Here is a 20,671-nt window from a genome sequence, read left to right as displayed (position 1 = left end):
GATGGAACGGCAAGCGCAAGTAACCACTAAAGAGGCTTTTGCGCTCGAAGAAAAACCACAGTCCCTTCACATGATGATCGGTGGGGCTGCTTGAAGTCGGACATCTGCCGATCCAATATTGATGGCCTATCCAGAGTTTTTCTAGACTGGATAACCCCTTTAAGAAGCTTTCTACTACTTTCATCATTTCATTCTTCAGTCCTCCAGTTTAATTTCAGGCTGTAACATGGGTTTGTCCAGCCTTTGCTTGGCCACTCTTGTCACCCTTCAACAAAAATTACAGTTTTTAGTAGTGTTTGAAATATACAGGCCAAAAATAAACCCTTCCAATACCTGATGAACATCAGCTGCACATCTTTATTTCGGAGACTTTGACGGAGAGAAATAAGTGACTTTAACTTGTCAGCTGATCCGTGAATGTCTTTAACAAGCTGTGCAACCTTAAAAAACGAAAAAGGATAGAGCTGAACTAAAGGTAAATGTATTGCGAACATTAAAGTACCGTATATCATATCATATCTCAATGACATGCACAGGGTAAAAGCACAGATGGCAAACAGTGTGCAATTAAATTTATGTGTTTTTCCAATAAATATAACACAATGACATACCCTAGGATAGGAGGGCTTCTAATAGTCAGGACACCTATCAATCCTCAGAAAGAAGCATTGCTTCTCTTTTTTATTTTATTATTTTTATTTTCTTTGGTATTTTCACCCCAAAGAAGAATAAAAGAAAGTGGAACAATATTGGGAATACCAATACCCCTTGTGTAGATGTATGACAGCCGTTCTCCTTTCTCGATGTCACCATATAGTGCCGTTATCCAATATGTTCCTTTATGTGGCTGGACTGTAGCAAATGGAGTTCTGTACAGCCCAGGTGCTACTTCAAAGACTTTGCAGCTGGATCCAATAATGTATTGTCTTAACCCGAGTATGATTTATGAATCAGCAGCATCTTGGATGTAGCGCCTATGTTGTACTTTCGCAACATAGCAGTCTTGCCACATCATGGAACTTTTAGAAGAAGGCCTTTTTCCTGGCCTGGTTCTGATTTCAGATAAACATGAGTTATGTTTTCCTCTAACACTATATCAGTGGAAAAAATGGCAGATGTAAAATTGGATCCTTAGTCCGGCGCAGGGCAGTAGAAGAAGAGTCCGTAATGCAGGGGTTAACTTCATATGGCTTATTCAAAACACAATCGCAACGCGTTTCTTGCCCGTACAGGGCACTTCCTCAGGCAATGTGTATCACATTGCCTGAGGAAGTGCCCTGTACGGGCAAGAAACGCGTTGCGATTGTGTTTTGAATAAACCATATGAAGTTAACCCCTGCATTACGGACTCTTCTTCTACTGCCCTGCGCCGGACTAAGGATCCAATTTTACATCTGCCATTTTTTCCACTGAATCTCCACCGGTGAGCAAGTCTTCAACCGGAGGATCCTGGCTGCATGCAGATTTATCTATTATGCTCTTCATGGTGTTGTGCTCACAGCGCAACACATTCTGGTAAGCGCAATTCAAATACTCTCACGGTACCGCACTAAGGGCGCGTGTGTGTTTTTTTTCTCTTCTTTCTTATCTAACACTATATCAGGTATGCATCGCTGGCACTGTTAGGTTTTGTTGCATCATAGTTAGGTATAATAAGGCAAGTTCAGGAACTATACTCTCTTCTGCACATTTCTTTAAGTGTGAACATTGTTAAAAACCTGCTGTTCGGAGAAAGGAGACGGCACGTCATCTTCCAGGATCTCGTCCTCATTTGTGAGATCTCGGAGAAGCCTCTTGCTGACAAGTTGCTGATCTCTTCTTGCTTTCCTTAGAGCTAAACAAACATATTCATCACATACTCCTTAATACCATGACTAACATTTTTACGCCCTAAGGATAGGGTCACACGTGCCGTATTTGCGGTTGCATATTTTCCTACCCATTGAAGTCAATGGGCAGCAAAATATGCAGCCGACTTTGCTACCCATTGACTTCAATGGGTAGTAAAATATGCAGCAGCAAATACACAGCGAAATAGGTCATGTGTGACCCCCACCCTAAGGCAGTGTTTCCAAACAGTGTGCCTCCAGCTGTTGCAAAACTACAACTCCCAGCATGCCTGGACAGCCAAAGGCTGTCCAGGCATGCTGGAAGTTGTAGTTTAGCAACAGCTGGAGGCACACTGTTTGGAAAACTCTGCTCTAAGGTGTAATCTAAGAGCAGCATATTACCGCGACAGGTCCATAAGTCTATTGGCCAAAACAGCAATACAGACTATACAGTAGACTAATATAATATATAATTAAAACACCTGGGGACTCATAACTATGATTCTATGTTCTTCTTTTACTGCTTCTATCAGCCTAACAGCCAAAATGTAGTACAAGTTTGTCAGGAAAAAGATATTTCACTGATTAAAACTTTTCAATCATATGGTAGAAATGCAATTCACCATTCATCAGTTTTAATTAGTAAAGTGTTTTTATTTATTCTCCTGATGTATTACTTACATTGTGTAATGCAGCCATTCTTCTAATAACATAAAGGAAAACTTTCAGCTTGCTCCCCCTGCACTAACCAGTGATACTGGCTGGTAGTGTGGGGGACGCTGATCAATCTGATGCCTACTGTGCACAGATCCGCCCCGCCGTTCGGCCGAAATCTCAATTTTTCTGTATATGCTAATTAGGTGCTATCTGGCACAGGCGGGGATACTGGCACTATGACGTCAGCGGCCGCTGGTCCGCAGCGCCGTCCAGCTCATCAATATTCCTCCCCTCCCTCCACCTCTCCCTCTTCTCCACGCTCTTTAATGAAGAGGGAGAGGTGGAGGGAGGGGAGGAATATTGATGAGCTGGGCGGCGCTGCAGACGAGCGGCCATTGACGTCAGAGTGCCAGTTACCCCGCCTGTGCCAGTTAGCACCTAATTAGCATATACAGAAAAACGAAGATTTTGGCCGAACGGATCTGGGCACGGTAGGCATCAAACTGATCAGCGTTCCCTGCACTACCAGTCAGTACCGCTGGTTAGTGCGGGGGGAGCAAGTTTTCCTTTAATAGTCCTTGATATTCATGGAGAACTACTACCTCCACCCACTGGCAGTTGATTGACAGCTTTCTGCCTACAGGGCATGTGTAGACAGCTGTCAATCAGCACCTGGTGGGCAGGGAGAGTGGCATAACACTGTACTTCAGATGCCATATATCAGCTACATTACATGCTAGAAGTAATATATCCTTGTAACCAGCTTCTCTGCCACTAGTTTATGTCCTGTTTAGATAAGGCAACCCAAACCTAGGGACAGATTCCCTCTGCAACAATCAGATCTGCAATGCTAGTAAAAAAAAACAAAAAAAAAAAACTTGTAGAAATAGGACACCCATGCCAAAATTACCTGTCTCTCGTTCTCTGTGCTGTATCCGTAATTCTTCCAATCCTGGCTGTAGTTTCTTATCAAACTTCTGTCTACGCCACATTCTTTCTGGTTGGTGTCACTGGACAATTTATATGAGAGATAATTTAGCTAAACCCCGGATATAAGAGATTAGACACAACAGTAAAATGATTGAATCACCCCAAAAAATACACTAGAATTACTACAATCCTTTTTGAGGGGATCTTAAAAGGAACATCTGCTAAGACTTCGTACTTGTTTCTGTTTTGTGAGATTATTTTACAGATTAGTGGTAGAAACAACCAGCAGATCATGGTATAAGAAGTGATGTCATTGCAAAGTACAATTGGTGACGCAACAAACAAGCCCTTATATGAGTCTAGTCCAATAGTGAAGAGAAAAAAGGCACTCACCCTGTGCTGTAAAAACTTCCTTATTTCTTTAAATCACATATCAAAGCAGGAAAGCGGCGTCTTGCCGCAGTGAGTTCAGAACGCCAGTGTGCAAAATTGCTGGTGACAGCTGTTTCCTTCAACGGACCATTTCCCCTGACCTGTGCACTCCTCTTTTAAGTACACTCCCCTTCTAGTGACGTGGAACACAGGTGAGTGGAAATTAGTTACAAGTAGAAAAAGTAAAGTGCAAGTATTTAAATGCAAATACAATTACAAAGTCTGTCACATATCTAGACATATATAGAAAAACTTCTACTTGAAAACAATTCTTACTTCACGCAATGTTACAGGAAGACTCCCATGTCTATTCTATCATTTAGACCTGCTTTTTCCTGCGCTTGCGTGCGCAGGATCCACCTGGCTTCTAGTTCATGTAGTTGATGTTATCATATCCTTCTATTAAAGGGGTACTCCGGCACTTAGACATCTTATCCCCTATCCTAAGAATAGGGGATAAGATGCCTGATCGCGGGGGTCCCGCCGCTGGGGACCCCCGTGATCTTGCACGCCGTACCCAGTTAAAATCAGTCCCAGGAGCGTGTTCGCTCCGGGTCTGATTACTGTCAATCACGGAGGCCGGAGCATTGTGATGTCACGGCTCCGCCCCCGCGTGACGTCACGCTCCACCCCCTCAATGCAAGCCTATAGGAGGGGGCGTGACGGCTGTCACGCCCCCTCCTATAGGCTTGCATTGAGGGGGTGGAGCGTGGCGACACACGGGGACAGAGCCGTGACATCACAATGCTCCGGGCCCCGTGATCGACAGTAATCAGACCCGGAGCGAACACGCTCCAGGGAATGATTTTAACGGGGTGCGGCGTGCAAGATCACGGGGGTCCCCAGCGGTCAGGCATCTTATCCCCTATTCTTTTGATAGGGGATAAGATGTCTCAGCGCCGGAGTAAATCTAGTTTCTGTAAGCCCATAAACATATGTTTTTTGGTATTTCCACCATGTACAGTATTAATATGTTCTATTAGTCGCGGCGACCCTTTTCCTGTGCTGACAGATTTGACATGTACCTTATATTGACTGGCCTAATAATGCTCCCTATGTGAAATCTTTTACATTCACAAATAATAGCATATACAATGTATTTCCTTCTACAACACATGATTCTTTTAGTTCTCTTATGGTACCTCCTATGTTCACCTGCTTGCCTGTAAGGTAGTGTGCACAGGAATTACAATGACCGCACTAGCGGTTCCCTTTTATTTGCATTTTTCCAGCCAGTTTTCTGACTTTTCAGTACCGTCAGAAAAGCGAATTCTCACTAGTACATCTTTTAGATTTTTTGGGCGTTTAAACGCGACCATCGGTTTTTGTAACCTAGCAATCCCTATTGTGGGGTCTCTTTCTATTAACCCCCAATGGGAGAAAATAGATTTTTTAATAACTTCTGCCAGAGGGCTAAACTTAAACGAAAAGGAGAAGCGGCCAATATCGGTTTCTGAATTTTGTTTATATCTGGTATGTTTTTGGTGACTTTTTTCAGGAGTGTTTTTCGATCTGTATTTCTTGCTTTTTCTAGGGCCTTCTCTAAAACTTCTTTGGGGTACCCTCTGTCCAATAAGCGCAGAGTCAGAGCATTAGCCTGGAACTCAAAAGTTGTCTACTGAGCTGTTTATGCGCCTCAGGCGCAGAAACTGTTCATATGGTATTGCGGTTCTGGTGTGAATGGGGTGATAACTATTATAGTGCAATACGGTATTGATTGCTGTGGGCTTGCGATATCCTAGTGTGTTCAGTTGACCTGGCGAAATTTTTACCTGTACATCAAGAAATTCTATCTCATCATGACTCCATTTAGATGTAAACCACATGTTCATATCGTTTATATTAAGAAAAGAAACAAAAAGATGGAACTCGTCCGGGGACCCATCCCACAGCATGAAGATGTCATCCACAAAGCGCAGATAGCATCTCACATGCCTTAGGTATGGGTTCCTGGACGAGAAAAACATAGCGCTCTTCATAAAAATGCTAAAAATAAATTAGCTAGGGTACATGCAGTGGGTGTCCCCATCGCAGTGCCGCCCTTTTGAACGTACCTATCTTCCCCAAACTGGAAAACATTGTTTTACAGTATAAATCTAAGGGCCTCACTAACGAACGAAATGAAGTTGCTACTTTTATCTGCACTACCCAGGATAGTTTCTATGCAGCCAATGGCACACTCCTGGGGGATATGAGTATAAAGCGACTCCACATCGATCGTGGTGAGGAGGCAACACTCTGGCAAGGGAGTTCCCTCTAGTTCTGCAAGAAATTCATTCGTATCCTTGTCCAGTGCTGGCACTGTATCATGGAGTGGTCTCAAAAGCCAGTCGATATATCGTGACAGGGGTTCGGTTAAACAAAAAACGTATGTTTATGGGCTTACAGAAACTAGATTTAATAGAAGGATATGATAACATCAAGAGACTACGTGAACTAGAAGCCAGGTGGATCCTGCGCACGCAAGCGCAGGAAAAAGCAGGTCTAAATGATAGAATAGACATGGGAGTCTTCCTGTAACATTGCGTGAATAATTGTTTTCAAGTAGAAGTTTTTCTATATATGTCTAGATATGTGACAGTCTTTGTAATTGAATTTGCATTTAAATACTTGCACTTTACTTTTTCTACTTGTAACTAATTTTCACTCACCTGTGTTCCACGTCACTAGAAGGGGAGAGTACTTAAAAGAGGAGTGCACAGGTCAGGGGAAATGGTCCATTGAAGGAAACAGCTGTCACCAGCAATTTTGCACACTGGCGTTCTGAACTCACTGCGGCAAGATGCCGCTTTCCTGCTTTGATATGTGATTTAAAGAAATGAATACGTTTTTACAGCAAAGGGTGAGTGCCTTTGTTCTCTTCACTATTAGACTGTATTCACATGCTACCTTTTCCACAAATGAGCACCACCCGCTAGTTGCTATCTCTGCCCTTTACCACTGGCTTCCATTTAAAAGACTGTTAGTATTGAATAGCATGCAGTGCCTGCACCGATTCTTTTCTACTCCATTATATGGCCTCATATGAGTCTGTAGGTGGAAAAATAAGTTATGTCTATTAGAAGGCGAAGAGGAAAAAACAAAACAACAAAAAATGAAAGGGTTAAGGCTATAAGCAGCAATAGCATTGAGGTAGGGATCGACCGATTATTGGTATGGCCGATATTATCGGCCGATAATCACGATTTTGGGCATTATCGGTATCGGCAATTACCTTGCCGATAAGGCGATAATGCCCCGCCCCCCGCACCGCCCCCACCGCACCGCGTCGCAACCCCCACCGTAGTGCTGGGCAGTATACCGGTATGAACCGGATACCGTTTTTTTTTCCTCCCATCGTATGGATTTTTGCCCATACCGCTATAACGATCGGGCCCCTCCCCCACCCTCCGAGTCAATAAAAAAAATTAAACTTACCCGTAATGGGGGTGGTCCGGGCCATCCATCCTTCCTGTAGCGTCCGGCGACTTTCCGGGTGGAGGGTGAACCGGTCCGGGCTGTCCTTCTCCAGGGGTCCTCTTCTCCACGGCGTCTATGCAGCGTTACTAGGCCGGAGCCTGCCCGGAGTGGAGAAGAGGACCCCTGGAGAAGAAGGACAGCCCGGACCGGTTCACCCTCCACCCGGAATGCCGCCGGACACTACAGGAAGGATGGATGGCCTGGACCACCCTCCCCGGACGGTCCCTGCAGCAACTGGGAAGGTGAGTCAGGGTTCTGGGATGGACAGGGGTCTGTATAATATACTATACCTACAGTAGGCCCTCCAGCTGTTGAGGCCCTCCAGCTGTTGCAAAACTACAACTCCCAGCATGCCCGGACAGCCAACGGCTGTCCGGGCATGCTGGGAGTAGAAGTTTTGCAACAGCTGGAGGCACCCCTAGGCGTGGTGCAGCGTGGCGGGGGGAGCGGTGGCGGTGATAGGTCTCAGGACCCCCAGACAGGCAGGGGGAGAGAAGCGGGTGGCAGCGGCGGCCTATGGCACCGCAAAAGCCACTGCAGTGCATTGATTTAAAGCGCCCGCTTTAAATCAATGATCTGCAGCGGTGTCGCGGGGGGATAAATAGCCGATAACTTATACCGATATTCCTGGATAAGTTATCGGCTATCGGGCCTAACCTCTACTGATTATCGGTATCGGCCCTAAAAAAAACGATATCGGTCGATCCCTACATTGAGGAGCATGAAAAAGCTTGGTGCCAATTTTTCACCTGGCTTTTCCATGCTCCTGAATGGCATATCTGCTCATAATAGATCTGTTATAAGACAGATGTGCCTATAAGCAGATATGCAATTCAGGAACACAGAAAAGCTTGGTGACATTTTCTCACAATTTCTAGCTTTTTCATGCTCCTCAATGGCTTATATGCTCATATCAGCTCACCTAGTATAAACAGATATGCCATTCAGGAGCATGAAAAAGCTAGGTGTAAAGAGATTTTCCTTGTTTCTGAATGACATATCTTCTTTTAGCTGTACTACTTTATGCGGTGCTGGGTAATTGATGCGCCTAAAATGTTTCCCTACCAATTCTGCAGAAACTATATACGTCTGGAAGGAATCGTCACAGCGGTCCGAGCTAGACGGGAAATTTAAAGAGGACGACGCTACTGAGAGAAGATATTGCCTGTGAGTCCCATAAAGAAATTGCATTACCATTTGGGCACTATATATAGGCGGGGTTCACACTTACGAAAAATGTAAGTTGTTTAAAGTGCATCTGTCATAAGTTAGTTTCACACTGCTGTCGTGGCACGCCCTTAAATGGCCGTTAGGCTTTTTTTTTTTTCAGCCTTTAACGGCAGTTTTTTGGGACGGGGCACAATGGCCAATAACTGGTCCCATTCACTATAATGGGGTTCGTTGGGCGCCGTTATTTTGTAATGGGACGAGCAGGAGAAAATTACGCGCAAGCTGTCATTTTTCTTCTGCTATTCCCCCAGGCTCCCCCGACAGCCGTTACACCACCGTGTCCTAACGGCAGTGTGAAAGAAACCTTATGCATATGAAATTGCTAGCATAGCCAAAAAAGATGTAGATGTATGGATACTTTGCATATCTTCATAGATGTTGTCTGTTTCTTTATTTTGCTAAACAAAAATAAAAAAAATTTTAGGGGTGCATTTAGTGTCAAAGAGGTGTAGCTAGGGTGCGCTGTGCTACAGGGTCCAATCAAAATGAAAGATGGCCCTGTTTCCCAGGGTGTCTCCAGCTGTTATAAAACTGCAATTGGGCATGCTGGGATGCAATTGGGGTGCAGAGCTGTCGGCACTGTGGTGCTCTTGTATACCACGAGTGTGCTGACAAATTTCTTGCGCAGGCCAGAGCAGCGCCCCCATTAAGAGGGCACCATAGGCAGCTGCCTATCTTGCCTTTAGGTGGCGCTGGCCCTGCCTGCATCCTGACTCCTAAATGCTGATTGAGAAGGGTGCAATGAGGTAATTGTGGTGGTCTGTATCCATATTAAAGAAACAAGATGTAAGGCTGGGAGCTAGATCTCTTCTTCCACAGCATATATGTGATGCACATGCACCCAGACATCTGTTGCACATAGCCAAGGCCATCTATGCCTCTCAGTCTTTTCACCAAAGCATTTTTTAGAGCTAATTCACTTATGGGAGTGCTTGTGCTGCTCCCATGGAAAAACATTTTTCACTTTCTTTTATGTATGTAGAAAACTATGATTTCCTACATACAAGTTAAAAAACCATATATACATATAAGATGAAAACCATAGAGAATCATAAAGATGAGTAAAATATGTCAATAGCTGAAAACACAATAAATGGACATAAAATCCTGATGACATCTACTTTTTCTTATGAATACAGTGAAAAAAAGACCCAATTTTTTATGAAATGTAAAGGGGTATCCTAACTTTTTCACTTTCCATCTATCTGCAGGATAGGTGATGTGTTTGATATGTCTGTTGGGACCCCCATGAATTTATGAGAATGGAGGTGTATGCATATCACTCATGTATGCATGCACAAGTGTAGGCATGCATGTGCTGGTATATGTGTATATATATATATATATATATATATATATATATATATATACACACACACATGCATACATATATGTATCTGTTACACAATATTCTAGTTCACTTTCTTTTACCAGTTAAGAAAACAATTTCATGTGATCATATAATCACGATCTATAAGGAAATTGAATGATACAAACCTTCTTTACGTCCAAGCCTTTCCTTTCAGCAAACCGTAGACACGAGTTCCAGTTACAATAATAAACTGTCTCCATCGCAGGGTGCAAAACTCAATCTAAACGGCCATTTTGGTGAAGACCAATTTTCATAGTCTTGAGTGTAATCTAGCGACACCTATAGGAGAGATAATATATTACCACACATACGCACTCAAACGAATGCTGGAAGGTGTCCCTTTTAAATGACATCATCGAAAAGGCTTTCATTTTGGTTACTGGAAAACAAAATGTATTTTGCCAGTAGTCTTTTCTACTGTATACCACTGTCTCAGTCCTGCAGGTAAAGACATTATTGGTTATTACACAGCTGATAGCAGCCATCATGATAACTTCTGAAACTGTTGCTACTTACTATGTCCTGTCTGTTTGCTTTTTTGTATAAAAGTCAGTGGGTCTCATTAATTAAAATGGCCTAATAGTAAAATTGGCCTTGTTGCCAATAGCAACCATCCAAAACTCGGCTTTTATTTCTCAATCTGCACTGTGGTTTCTATGGGCCAGTGTTATGAGATTTATCCAGCCATCCTATAGTTAGATTATCTTTGTTGCCCATAGCAACCAGCTCAGCTTTTATTTTACCAGAACAATATAAGAAATGAAAGCAGAGGTCTGGTTGCTATGGGTAACAAGGGGAATATATCTCCTAGCAGGACCCCCCTATTGTTTCCAACAAGCTGTTCATTTCACACATCTGAAGTTCGACAACTGAACTTCTGACAAGCACTTGGGTTGGACATGCTTAATTTTCTGACGGAAACAGCCAAAAATGTAGTGTTTGTCTTTAGGATTACTTATATCCACAGTAAATTGCAGACACAAGGGCTGATTCCGAGACATTTTGAATGGAGCAAATCCATTAAGGAAATTTAGCAAGGAAATTTCTCAGTGTATTTGTTCCTTTTAAATTATCAGGAATCAACACAGCTTTATTTATCTCCCCATTGTATTTACACTGCTCAAAAAAATAAAGGGAACACTAAGATAACACATCCTAGATTTGAATGAACTAATCGTATGAAATACTTCTGTCCTTACATAGATGAATGTGCTGACAACAAAATCACACAAACATTATCAATGGAAATCAAATTTATCAACCCATGGAGGTCTGGATATGGAGTCACACTCAAAATCAAAGTGGAAAACCACACTACAGGCTGATCCAACTTAGGCTGGGTTCACACTACGTTTTCTCCCATACGGGAGCGCATACGGCAGGGGGGAGCTAAAACCTCGCGCTCCCGTATACCTTTCTATGCGCTCCCGTATGTCATTCATTTCAATGAGCCGGCCGGAGTGAAACGTTCGGTCCGGTCGGGTCGGCTTATTTTTGCGCCGTATGCGCTTTTACAACCGGACCTCAAACCATGGTTGACCACAGTTTTAGGTCCGGTTGTAAAAGCGCATACGGCGCAAAAATGAGCCGACCGGACCGAACGTTTCACTCCGGTCGGCTCATTGAAATTAATGACATACGGGAGCGCATACGAAGGCATACGGGAGCGCGAGGTTTTAGCTCCCCCCTGCCGTATGCGCTCCCGTATGGGAGAAAACGTAGTGTGAACCCACCCTCAGATGTAATGTCCTTAACCCCTTAAAGGAGAACTCCAGAATAGGAAAATTATCGTTTAAACTGCCGGCAGTAAAAAAAATAAATAAACAGGTACATTCCTTCGCTCCCCCGGTGCCTCCAGTAACTTGCTCCGGCCTCCGCCGCGATCCTCTTCCTGGTTGTCTGTGGTCGGCAAGTCATACTGCACTCAGCCAATCACCGGCCGCAGCGAAGTCCTGACTCGGCCGGCGATAGGCTGAGTGGCAGTGTGACGTTTTCGGCCCCGGCAGCAGGTGCCGGTGTAGTGAAGAATTGTGTGTCTTGAAGCGTTCTCACTCTGCCGCTCAGCCTATCACCGGCCGAGTCGGGACTTCACTGCGGCTGGTGATTGGCTGAGTGCAGTATGACTCGCCGACCACCGGCAACCAGAAAGAGGATCGCGGCGGAGGCCGGAGCCGGTTACCGGAGGCACCGGGGGAGCAAAGGAAGGTATGTACCTGTTTATTTATTTTTTTTACTGCCGGCAGTTTGGACGATAATTTTCCTATTCTGGAGTTCTCCTTTAAGGGGTTAAGAACATTACATCAAAGTTGGATCCACTCAGCGTTTTTTAGTTTTTGCACTTTCGTTTTTTCCTCCTTACCTTTTAAAAATCATAACCCTTTCAATTTTCCACCTAAAAATCCATATTATGGCTTAGTTTTTGCACCACCAATTCTACTTTGCAGTGACATCAGTCATTTTACCCAAAAATCCACAGTGAAACTGAAAAACATTTTTTTAATGGTATAAAAAGTGAGCAAAATACGCTATTTTGGACTTTGGAATTTTTCTACGTGTACGCCATTGACCGTGCGGTTTCATTAATGATATATTTTTGTAGTTTGGACATTTCCCCACGTGGCAATACCACATATGTTTATATTTATTTTTATTTACATCGGTTTTTTTTTATGGGAAAAGGGGGGTGATTTTGACTTTAATTAGGGAAGGGGTTTAAACACATTTATTAACACATTTTTTTTTTCACTTTTTTTTTGCAATGTTATAGCCCCCATAGGGGGCTATAACATTGCACACACTGATCTCTTACACTGTTCACTGACATGCAATAGCCTGCAAGCTGTGTCCTGCAAGCTGTTCGGGACACTGCGATTTCACCACGGCGGTCCCGAACAGCCCGACTGAGCTGCCGGGATACTTTCGGTTTCACTTTAGACACTGCGGTCAACTTTGATCACCGTGTCTGAAGGGTTAATACCGGGCATCACTGCGATTGGTGATGTCCGGTATTAGCCGCGGGTCCCGTCGTTGATAGCCGCCGGGGCCAACCCGATAGGATGCGGGGTTACTGCGTGACCCTGCGTTATATCACGGGAGCCGGCGCAGGATGTAAATATACGTCCTGCATCGTAAGTCAGAATGAGGCCCAGTAGTGTGTGTGTCCTCTACGTGCCCATATGTCTTCCCTACAACGCCTGGGCATGCTCCTGATGAGGTGGCGGTCTCCTGAGGTATGTCCTCCCAGACCTGGACTAAAGCATCCAACTCCTGGACAGTCTGTTGTGCAACATGGCGTTGGTGGATGGAGCAAAACATGATGTCCCAGATGTGCTCAATCGGATTCAAGTCTGGGGAACAGGTGGGACAGTCCATATTATCAATGTCTTCCTCTTGCAGCAACTGCTGACACACTCCAGCCGCATGAGGTCTAGCATTTGTCTTGCATTAGGAGAAACCCAGGGCCAACTGCACCAGCATATGGTCTCACAAGGGGTCTGAGGATCTCATCTCGGTACCTAATGGCAGTCAGGCTACCTCTGGCAAGCACATGGAGGGCTTTGCGGTCCCCCCAAAGAAATGCCACCCCACACCATTACTGACCCACCGCCAAACCGGTCACGCTGGAGGATGTTGCAGGCAGCAGAACGTTCTCCAGTGTCTCCAGACTCTGTCACAAGTGCTCAGTGTGAACCTGCATTCATCTGTGAAGAGCACAGGGCGCCAGTGTCGAATTTGTCAATCTTGGTGTTCTCTGGCAAATGCTAAAATTTCTGCACGGTTTTGGGCTGTAAGCACAACCCCCACCTGCGGACGTCGGGCCCTCATACCACCCCATGGAGTCTGTTTCTGACCGTTTGAGTGGACACATGCACATTTGTGGTCTGCTGGAGGTCATTTTGCAGGGCTCTGGCAATGCTCCTCCTCCTCCTTGCACAAAGGCAGAGGTAGCGGTCCTTCTGCTGGGTTGTTGCCCTCCTACGGCCTCCTCCACGTCTCCTGATGTACTGGCCTGTCTCCTGTAGCGCCTCTATGCTCTGGACACTATGCTGACAGACACAGCAAACCTTTTTGCCACAGCTCGCATTGATGTGCCATCCTGGATCTGAGCCACTTGTGTGGGTTGTAGACTTCGTCTCATGCTACCACGAGAGTGGAAGGACCGCCAACATTCTAAAGTGACCAAAACATCAGCCAGGAAGCATAGGAACTGAGAAGTGGTCTGTGGTCACCACCTGCAGAACCACTCCTTTATTGGGGGTCTTGCTAATTGCCTATAATTTCCACCTGTTGTCTGTTCCATTTGCACAGCAGCATGTGAAATTGATTGTCAATCAGTGTTGCTTCCTGAGTGGACAGTGTGATTTCACAGAAGTGTGATTGACTTGGAGTTACATTGTGTTGTTTAAGTGTTCCCTTTAGTTTTTTGAGCAGTGTATATTCAATAGACTTTCACACAAGTGAACGAATTATATACATCGCCATAGGCTGCTATTGTCGCCATAGGCTCCTATTATCTAGCGGAAGACCCATTCACACTGATGGTAACGTTCACTGCGTGGAATTCCACTCACGGGAATTCCGCAGTGTGAACATACCCTTACATGGCTCTGTTAACTATGAACTAACAGAAGTATTGCATATAGAAGAGGAAATACAAAAGCATAAAAATTAATTTTTTGGGGATCTTTTTATACCTAGGTCGGTAACCAAGGAGCATTCTCTACGTCTAGACTTTCTTTAAAGGGGTTATCCACCATAGGGTGATATTAGTACTTACCTGTTAGACAGTGGACATGCTTAGAAATGACTATGTTGTGAGTCCATCATAAGGCTGCCGCTGCAATGTCCTGCCTCAGCATGTAATTGGCTGACATGTGGCCTCACGTCCCTGAACCTGGAGCTGCTTAAAGGGGTACTCCGGCGCTTAGACATCTTATCCCCTATCCAAAGAATAGGGGATAAGATGCCTGATCGCTGGGGTCCTGCACACAGCACCCCAGTTAAAATCAGTCCCTTGAGCATGTTCGCTCCGGGTCTGATTACCGGCGACCACGGGGCTGGCGGCGTGTGACGTCACACCTCCGCCCCCATGTGGGGACCCCCGTGATCTTGCACACAGCACCCCAGTTAAAATCAGTCCCCGAAGCATGTTCGCTCCGGGTCTGATTACCAGCGACCACGGGGCCGGCGGCATGTGACGTCACGCCTCCGCCCCCGTGTGACATCACGCTCCACCCCTCAATGCAAGCCTATGGGAGGGGGCGTAGCGTGACGTCACACGGGGGCAGAGGCGTGACGTCACATGCCGCCGTCCCCATGGTCGCCCGGTAATTAGACCTGGAGCGAACATGCTCCGGGGACTGATTTTAACTGGGGTGCTGCGTGCAAGATCACGGGGGTCCCCAGCGGCGGATAGGGGATAAGATGTCTAAGCGCTGGAGTACCCCTTTAACAAGCATCCGGCTATGTGCTTCACTTCCCAGTTCAATAATGCCTTATCTGTAATATTTCAGTAATATTTAGGCAGTTATGTGGTGGTAATATGTGGTAATTTTGTGGCTGTATTATTTGGCCTTTGTTTAATGTGGGGTTGATTCAGTAACGATATGACAGCAAAATGTATGTGATAATATTTGGCTGGTACAGTTATACACTGCAGATTTTCTGCACGCCATTGTAGACATTCCAGAGTCATGACAGAATTCTAGCAGTCATTATATAGTTGTGTTATTTGTTGACTTTATAGCAGCATTGTTTATTTGTATAGTATGGCAGCATTGCTCATGTGCACTGTATGGTAGTATTAGCTATGTGTACAGCATGGCAGCATTGGCTATATATACAGCATAATGAATTTATCATTTACTTTATAATGAGGACACTGACTGTTTAAATCAGATGGTTGTGTCTCTATTTACTTGTGTATGTGTTCTCTATACTGTACATTTATATAAAGTGACTATAAGCAGTCTATTAAATCTCTAAATTGGAATACTTAACACAGATAGGGTCTTCTAATATTGAAAGCAATGCTGAATATTTCACCAGTGTTATCAATCTCTGGAAATAATTTCATAATTTTGGCAAGTGTACTATGATCACTGAATCTGCATAGTGAGATTCCCAGGATGTTATTGTGAGGCTTCACATTACCTATCTACAGTACAGTGTGCGCTGCAGAGGGGCATATGAGGAAAGGCATTGGAGGTTTGATGGTGATTGAACAGGTTTGCACCATTGCACTGGTATGTCATCGGACCTCCAATATCTGTGCAGCCTTGCAGAAAGAAACTTTATCAAAACCTGTGCAAAGGAAAAGTTGCCCAGGTGCCCATAGCAACCAATCAGATCGCTTCTTTCATTTTGCAGAGGCCTTGTTAAAAATGAAAGAAGTAAGAGGATTTTGATATGACATTGACACTTCCACAATGGCATGAATGCTGTACCCAACTAAGTAAAGCTAGTTGGCAAACTTCTCTGACTGAGACGGCTCTAAAAATATTACACAGAACCTATTATGTCCCCTCCAGGTTGCACGTTATGTTCCCCTCAGTTTCTCAGTTGTGTTTTAGAGGTTGCCAAGAGACAGGAGACATGAAACACATTTGGTGGACGTGCCGGCAGGTTGTAGGTCTCTGGAGTGAGGTGGTGGATCTCCTCTCTTCCATATTACAGGTTTCCTGTCCTCTAGACCCTGCCTTCTGCCTCCTTGGCCATAGACCCCCTTGCCTTTCTTATCCTAAATTCCGTCTTGCTCAATTTATACTTTTGGCAACAAGAATACACATAGCAGCTAAGTGGCGATCTGACACATTATCACTGGACGTGGTGATTATGAAAATTAATGATGTAATGTTATCTGAACGATTGAATGCTGTGCGTGGGGATACGATGCCACATTTTGATAAAGTTTGGGCACCCTGGGTTGACTCATCGTATGGAAGAGATGTTTCCTATTATCTTTCTCTATGACATAGATCTGTCTTTGTTGGCCTCCTCTACTGATATGTGTATTGACCTATCCAATTCCATCTGCATGGTGCTATTATATCTGTTTGAAGGATCTGTTCCTGTGGAGCTCCGTAGATAGCATTGTTCCCTGGGTGCTTTAGAGCATCCCCTTCTTCCCTACTCCCCCCCCCCTCCTCCTTTTACCCTATTTTTACCCTGTGTTTATCGTACATTGATTATTATGTATCAGCTTGGGCTTAGGCCCATGGGTTGTATTACTTATGTGCCTATGTTATGGTTCCATGGATACTTGTAAGATTTTATTCTGATCTTCAATAAAATTACTCCTTTTTGAAAGAAGTGAGCTGATTTGTTGCTATGGACAACTGGGCAACTTTTTGTCTGGACAGGTTTTGATAAATACCCCCATTTGTCTTTTAGATCTAGTCTGTATACTTTTTCTATTCCGAAAATAGGAAGCGATCTCACATGTTGAATGCATCCTCAATTGCATCATATCTTTATACTGTATAAAAAATAAGAATAACAGATAGCTTTGTTGCCTGTATAAATCAGAAGCAAACAGCAGCCATCACTGATATCCCCTTAAGTGCCTATGTTATATAGTGTAATGTACATATAATGTTATATACCTTTTAAAGCATACCTGTCAGATCACCCAAAAAAAAAAAACTGTTATATGTTGTTCAGTATCTCATCATGATCATGTACATATCATTTTTATGTGTCTATAACCTTTATTTATCTCAGAATTAGCTTTATTTCTGAATTACCTAAAAGAGGCACTGTCATTGTTAAAAACTTTTCATATATTGCAGGACTCATTATAATATGACATTTGACAATATACACCTGTTAAAATTTTTTTACATTTTCACCTGAAAAACAAGCTCAAAATAGCCGCCACTAGGGGTCGCCTGTCTTTTAGCCAGACAGACTAGTCTAGATTTTACAGCATACTGGATACCGGCCGTAAAGCATACCGGTATCCAGTATAGGAGATTTCTATTGAGTGTATGCAAAACTACAGATAAAGGATGTGTGGACATGCTGGGAGCTGTAGTTTTGAAACAGCTGGAGGCAACACTGCTCTAACACAGTTATTTACAAACATTGCAGCTTCAGTTGTTACTAAACTACAACTCCCAGCATGCTGAAATAGTCAAAGCTTTCTCGGACTCCTGAATGACAAAGAAGTTGATCAGACATTCAGGAGTCTGTGAAAGATGAATGACACACATAGTGACAGCTATGCTGATTAGCATCCAGCTTTACTAGGAGAAGATAAAACAGATAGAACATGTATTCATAAAAATGCTGTACTTTTATCTAAAAAATCCTTGCACTAATTTTATAAAGATCTATTCTTATAGTTATACATTTTATTCTGTTATGAATTCACCATAATGTCTTCTGATTACTGCAGGCAAGCTCCAAGTATCTTCCTCTGACACATGGCACAGCATAAAACCAGAGAGGAAAGGGTTACAGAGTAGAGAGTACTGATTGGCTGATTGTCCAGGCTTGCTCCTGTGAGGGAGACAGACTGACACGCCCCCTCCAGCCTGCACAATGAAAAAGTAAGTCACCAGCAGATAAATGCTTATATCTCTGGATATATAGGTCCAAGACACATAAAATTATATGCACATGATCAGGATTGGGTCCTGAGTAACATATCACATTTTTTCTTTTTTTTGCACTATGACAGGTACGCTTTAACCCCTTAAGGACGCAGGACGTAAATGTACGTCCTGGTGAGGTGGTACTTAACGCACCAGGACGTGCATTTACGTCCTAAGCATAACCGCGGGCATCGGAGCGATCGCAGCCAGGGACCCGCCGGCAATGGCCGACGCCCGCGATCTCGCGGGCGTCCGCCATTAACCCCTCAGGTGCCGGGATCAATACAGATCCCGGCATCTGCGGCAGTTCGCGATTAAAATGAACGATCGGATCGCCCGCAGCGCTGCTGCGGGGATCCGATCATTCATAACGCCGCACGGAGGTCCCCTCTCCTTCCTCCGTGCGGCTCCCGGCGTCTCCTGCTCTGGTCTGTGATCGAGCAGACCAGAGCAGGAGATGACCCATAATACTGATCTGTTCTATGTCCTATACATAGAACAGATCAGTATTAGCAATCATGGTATTGCTATGAATAGTCCCCTATGGGGACTATTCAAGTGTAAAAAAAAATGTAAAAAAATGTAAAAGTAAAAGTAAAAAAAAAGTGAAAAATCCCCTCCCCCAATAAAAAAGTAAAACGTCCGTTTTTTCCTATTTTACCCCCAAAAAGCGTAAAAAATTTTTTTATAGACATATTTGGTATCGCCGCATGCGTAAATGTCCGAACTATTAAAATAAAATGTTAATGATCCCGTACGGTGAACGGCGTGAACGAAAAAATTTTTTAAAAGTCCAAAATTCCTACTTTTTTATACATTTTATTAAAAAAAAAATTATAAAAAATGTATTAAAAGTTTTTTATATGCAAATGTGGTATCAAAAAAAAGTACAGATCATGGCGCAAAAAATGAGCCCCCATACCGCCGCTTATACGGAAAAATAAAAAAGTTATAGGTCATCAAAATAAAGGGATTATAAACGTACTAATTTGGTTAAAAAGTTTGTGATTTTTTTTAAGCACAACAATAATATAAAAGTATATAATAATGGGTATCATTTTAATCGTATTGACCCTCAGAATAAAGAACACACGTCATTTTTACCATAAATTGTACGGCGTGAAAACAAAACCTTCCAAAATTAGCAAAATTGCGTTTTTCGTTTTAATTTCCCCACAAAAATAGTGTTTTTTGGTTGCGCCATACATTTTATGATATAATGAGTGATGTCATTACAAAGGACAACTGGTCGCGCAAAAAACAAGCCCTCATACTAGTCTGTGGATGGAAATATAAAAGAGTTATGATTTTTAGAAGGCGAGGAGGAAAAAATGAAAACGTAAAAATTAAATTGTCTGAGTCCTTAAGGCCAAAATGGGCTGAGTCCTTAAGGGGTTAATGTTGTCGACTAGAAGCAGGGGGTGGGTCCCTTACTTCTCCTCAGGTTATAACCACTCCCCCTCCTCCCCCTCCCGCACTCTCCTCAGTCACTCATCTCGGGAGTGGGTATATGTAACCCTTTCCTTACTGGTTTTATGCTATACACACACACTGTATGCTTACAGCTTTTGCAAAACTACAGCTCCCAGCATGTCCACACATCCTTTGAGTTGTAGTTTTGCAACAGGTGGATGCATATGATTGGTAAAACTCACATTTACAGCAGTGTTGCTGCAGGCTGTATTCCTCCTACTGTTACAAAACTACAACTCCCACCATGCCCACACATCATTTGGCTGTGCAGGCATGCTGGGAGTTGTAGCTTTGCAACAGCTGGAGGCATATGATTGTAGTCCCCTTATATTAGATAAACACACACACACATTGAGGGACATGTATCAAAGATTTTACCCCTGTTTTGTGTTTACATTTTTGTGCAAAGTTTTGCGCAAGCTGTTTTTTTGCGTACATTCTGGTGGAGCATTTCCTCCAGATGTGTAGGTTTCGGTGTACCTTGGAGTGACGTATTTAATACGCACAAATTTATTAACTGGGTACATTTCATTTACCCACAGAAATCTTGCGCAATGACCATATTTTTAACACAAATATAAGCCATCTTGGACTGCACGTAGCAAGATGCTCTAAATCATCGATTTCATTTTTCAAAGAGTGGAGGTATGAGGAGATTACTATATATGCCCACAATTTATTAAACTCTTCAT

General features: G+C 43.6%; 1 protein-coding gene across 5 annotated transcripts in view; it reads right to left on the bottom strand.

The window, feature by feature from the left end:
* The window catches only part of TMCO6 (transmembrane and coiled-coil domains 6), a 54,791-nt gene extending 44,120 nt beyond the window's left edge, over positions 1–10,671 (bottom strand). Inside the window, exons 1-4 of one of the 5 annotated variants that reach the window (XR_008843120.1) lie at positions 10,426–10,671; positions 10,035–10,188; positions 3,397–3,525; positions 334–440 (exon numbers count right to left, since the gene is read on the bottom strand). Coding sequence is in view for 4 of the 5 variants with exons in the window: in XM_056516715.1 (XP_056372690.1) it covers positions 334–440; positions 3,397–3,525; positions 10,035–10,109 (311 nt within the window). In the remaining variant the exon portion in view is untranslated. Of the gene's footprint in view, positions 1–333; positions 441–1,718; positions 1,835–3,396; positions 3,526–10,034; positions 10,189–10,425 lie in introns of those variants that run through there. The other 4 variants (XM_056516715.1, XM_056516716.1, XM_056516717.1 and 1 more) reach the window with 4 other exon arrangements.
* Between the last annotated feature and the right edge of the window lie 10,000 nt (positions 10,672–20,671).

Source organism: Hyla sarda, chromosome 4, assembly GCF_029499605.1.
Source record: "Hyla sarda isolate aHylSar1 chromosome 4, aHylSar1.hap1, whole genome shotgun sequence".
In the NCBI taxonomy this organism is placed as follows: domain Eukaryota; kingdom Metazoa; phylum Chordata; class Amphibia; order Anura; family Hylidae; genus Hyla; species Hyla sarda.
The sequence above is the reverse complement of the archived record's forward strand: the minus strand, read 5'-3'. Positions and strand labels throughout refer to the sequence as shown.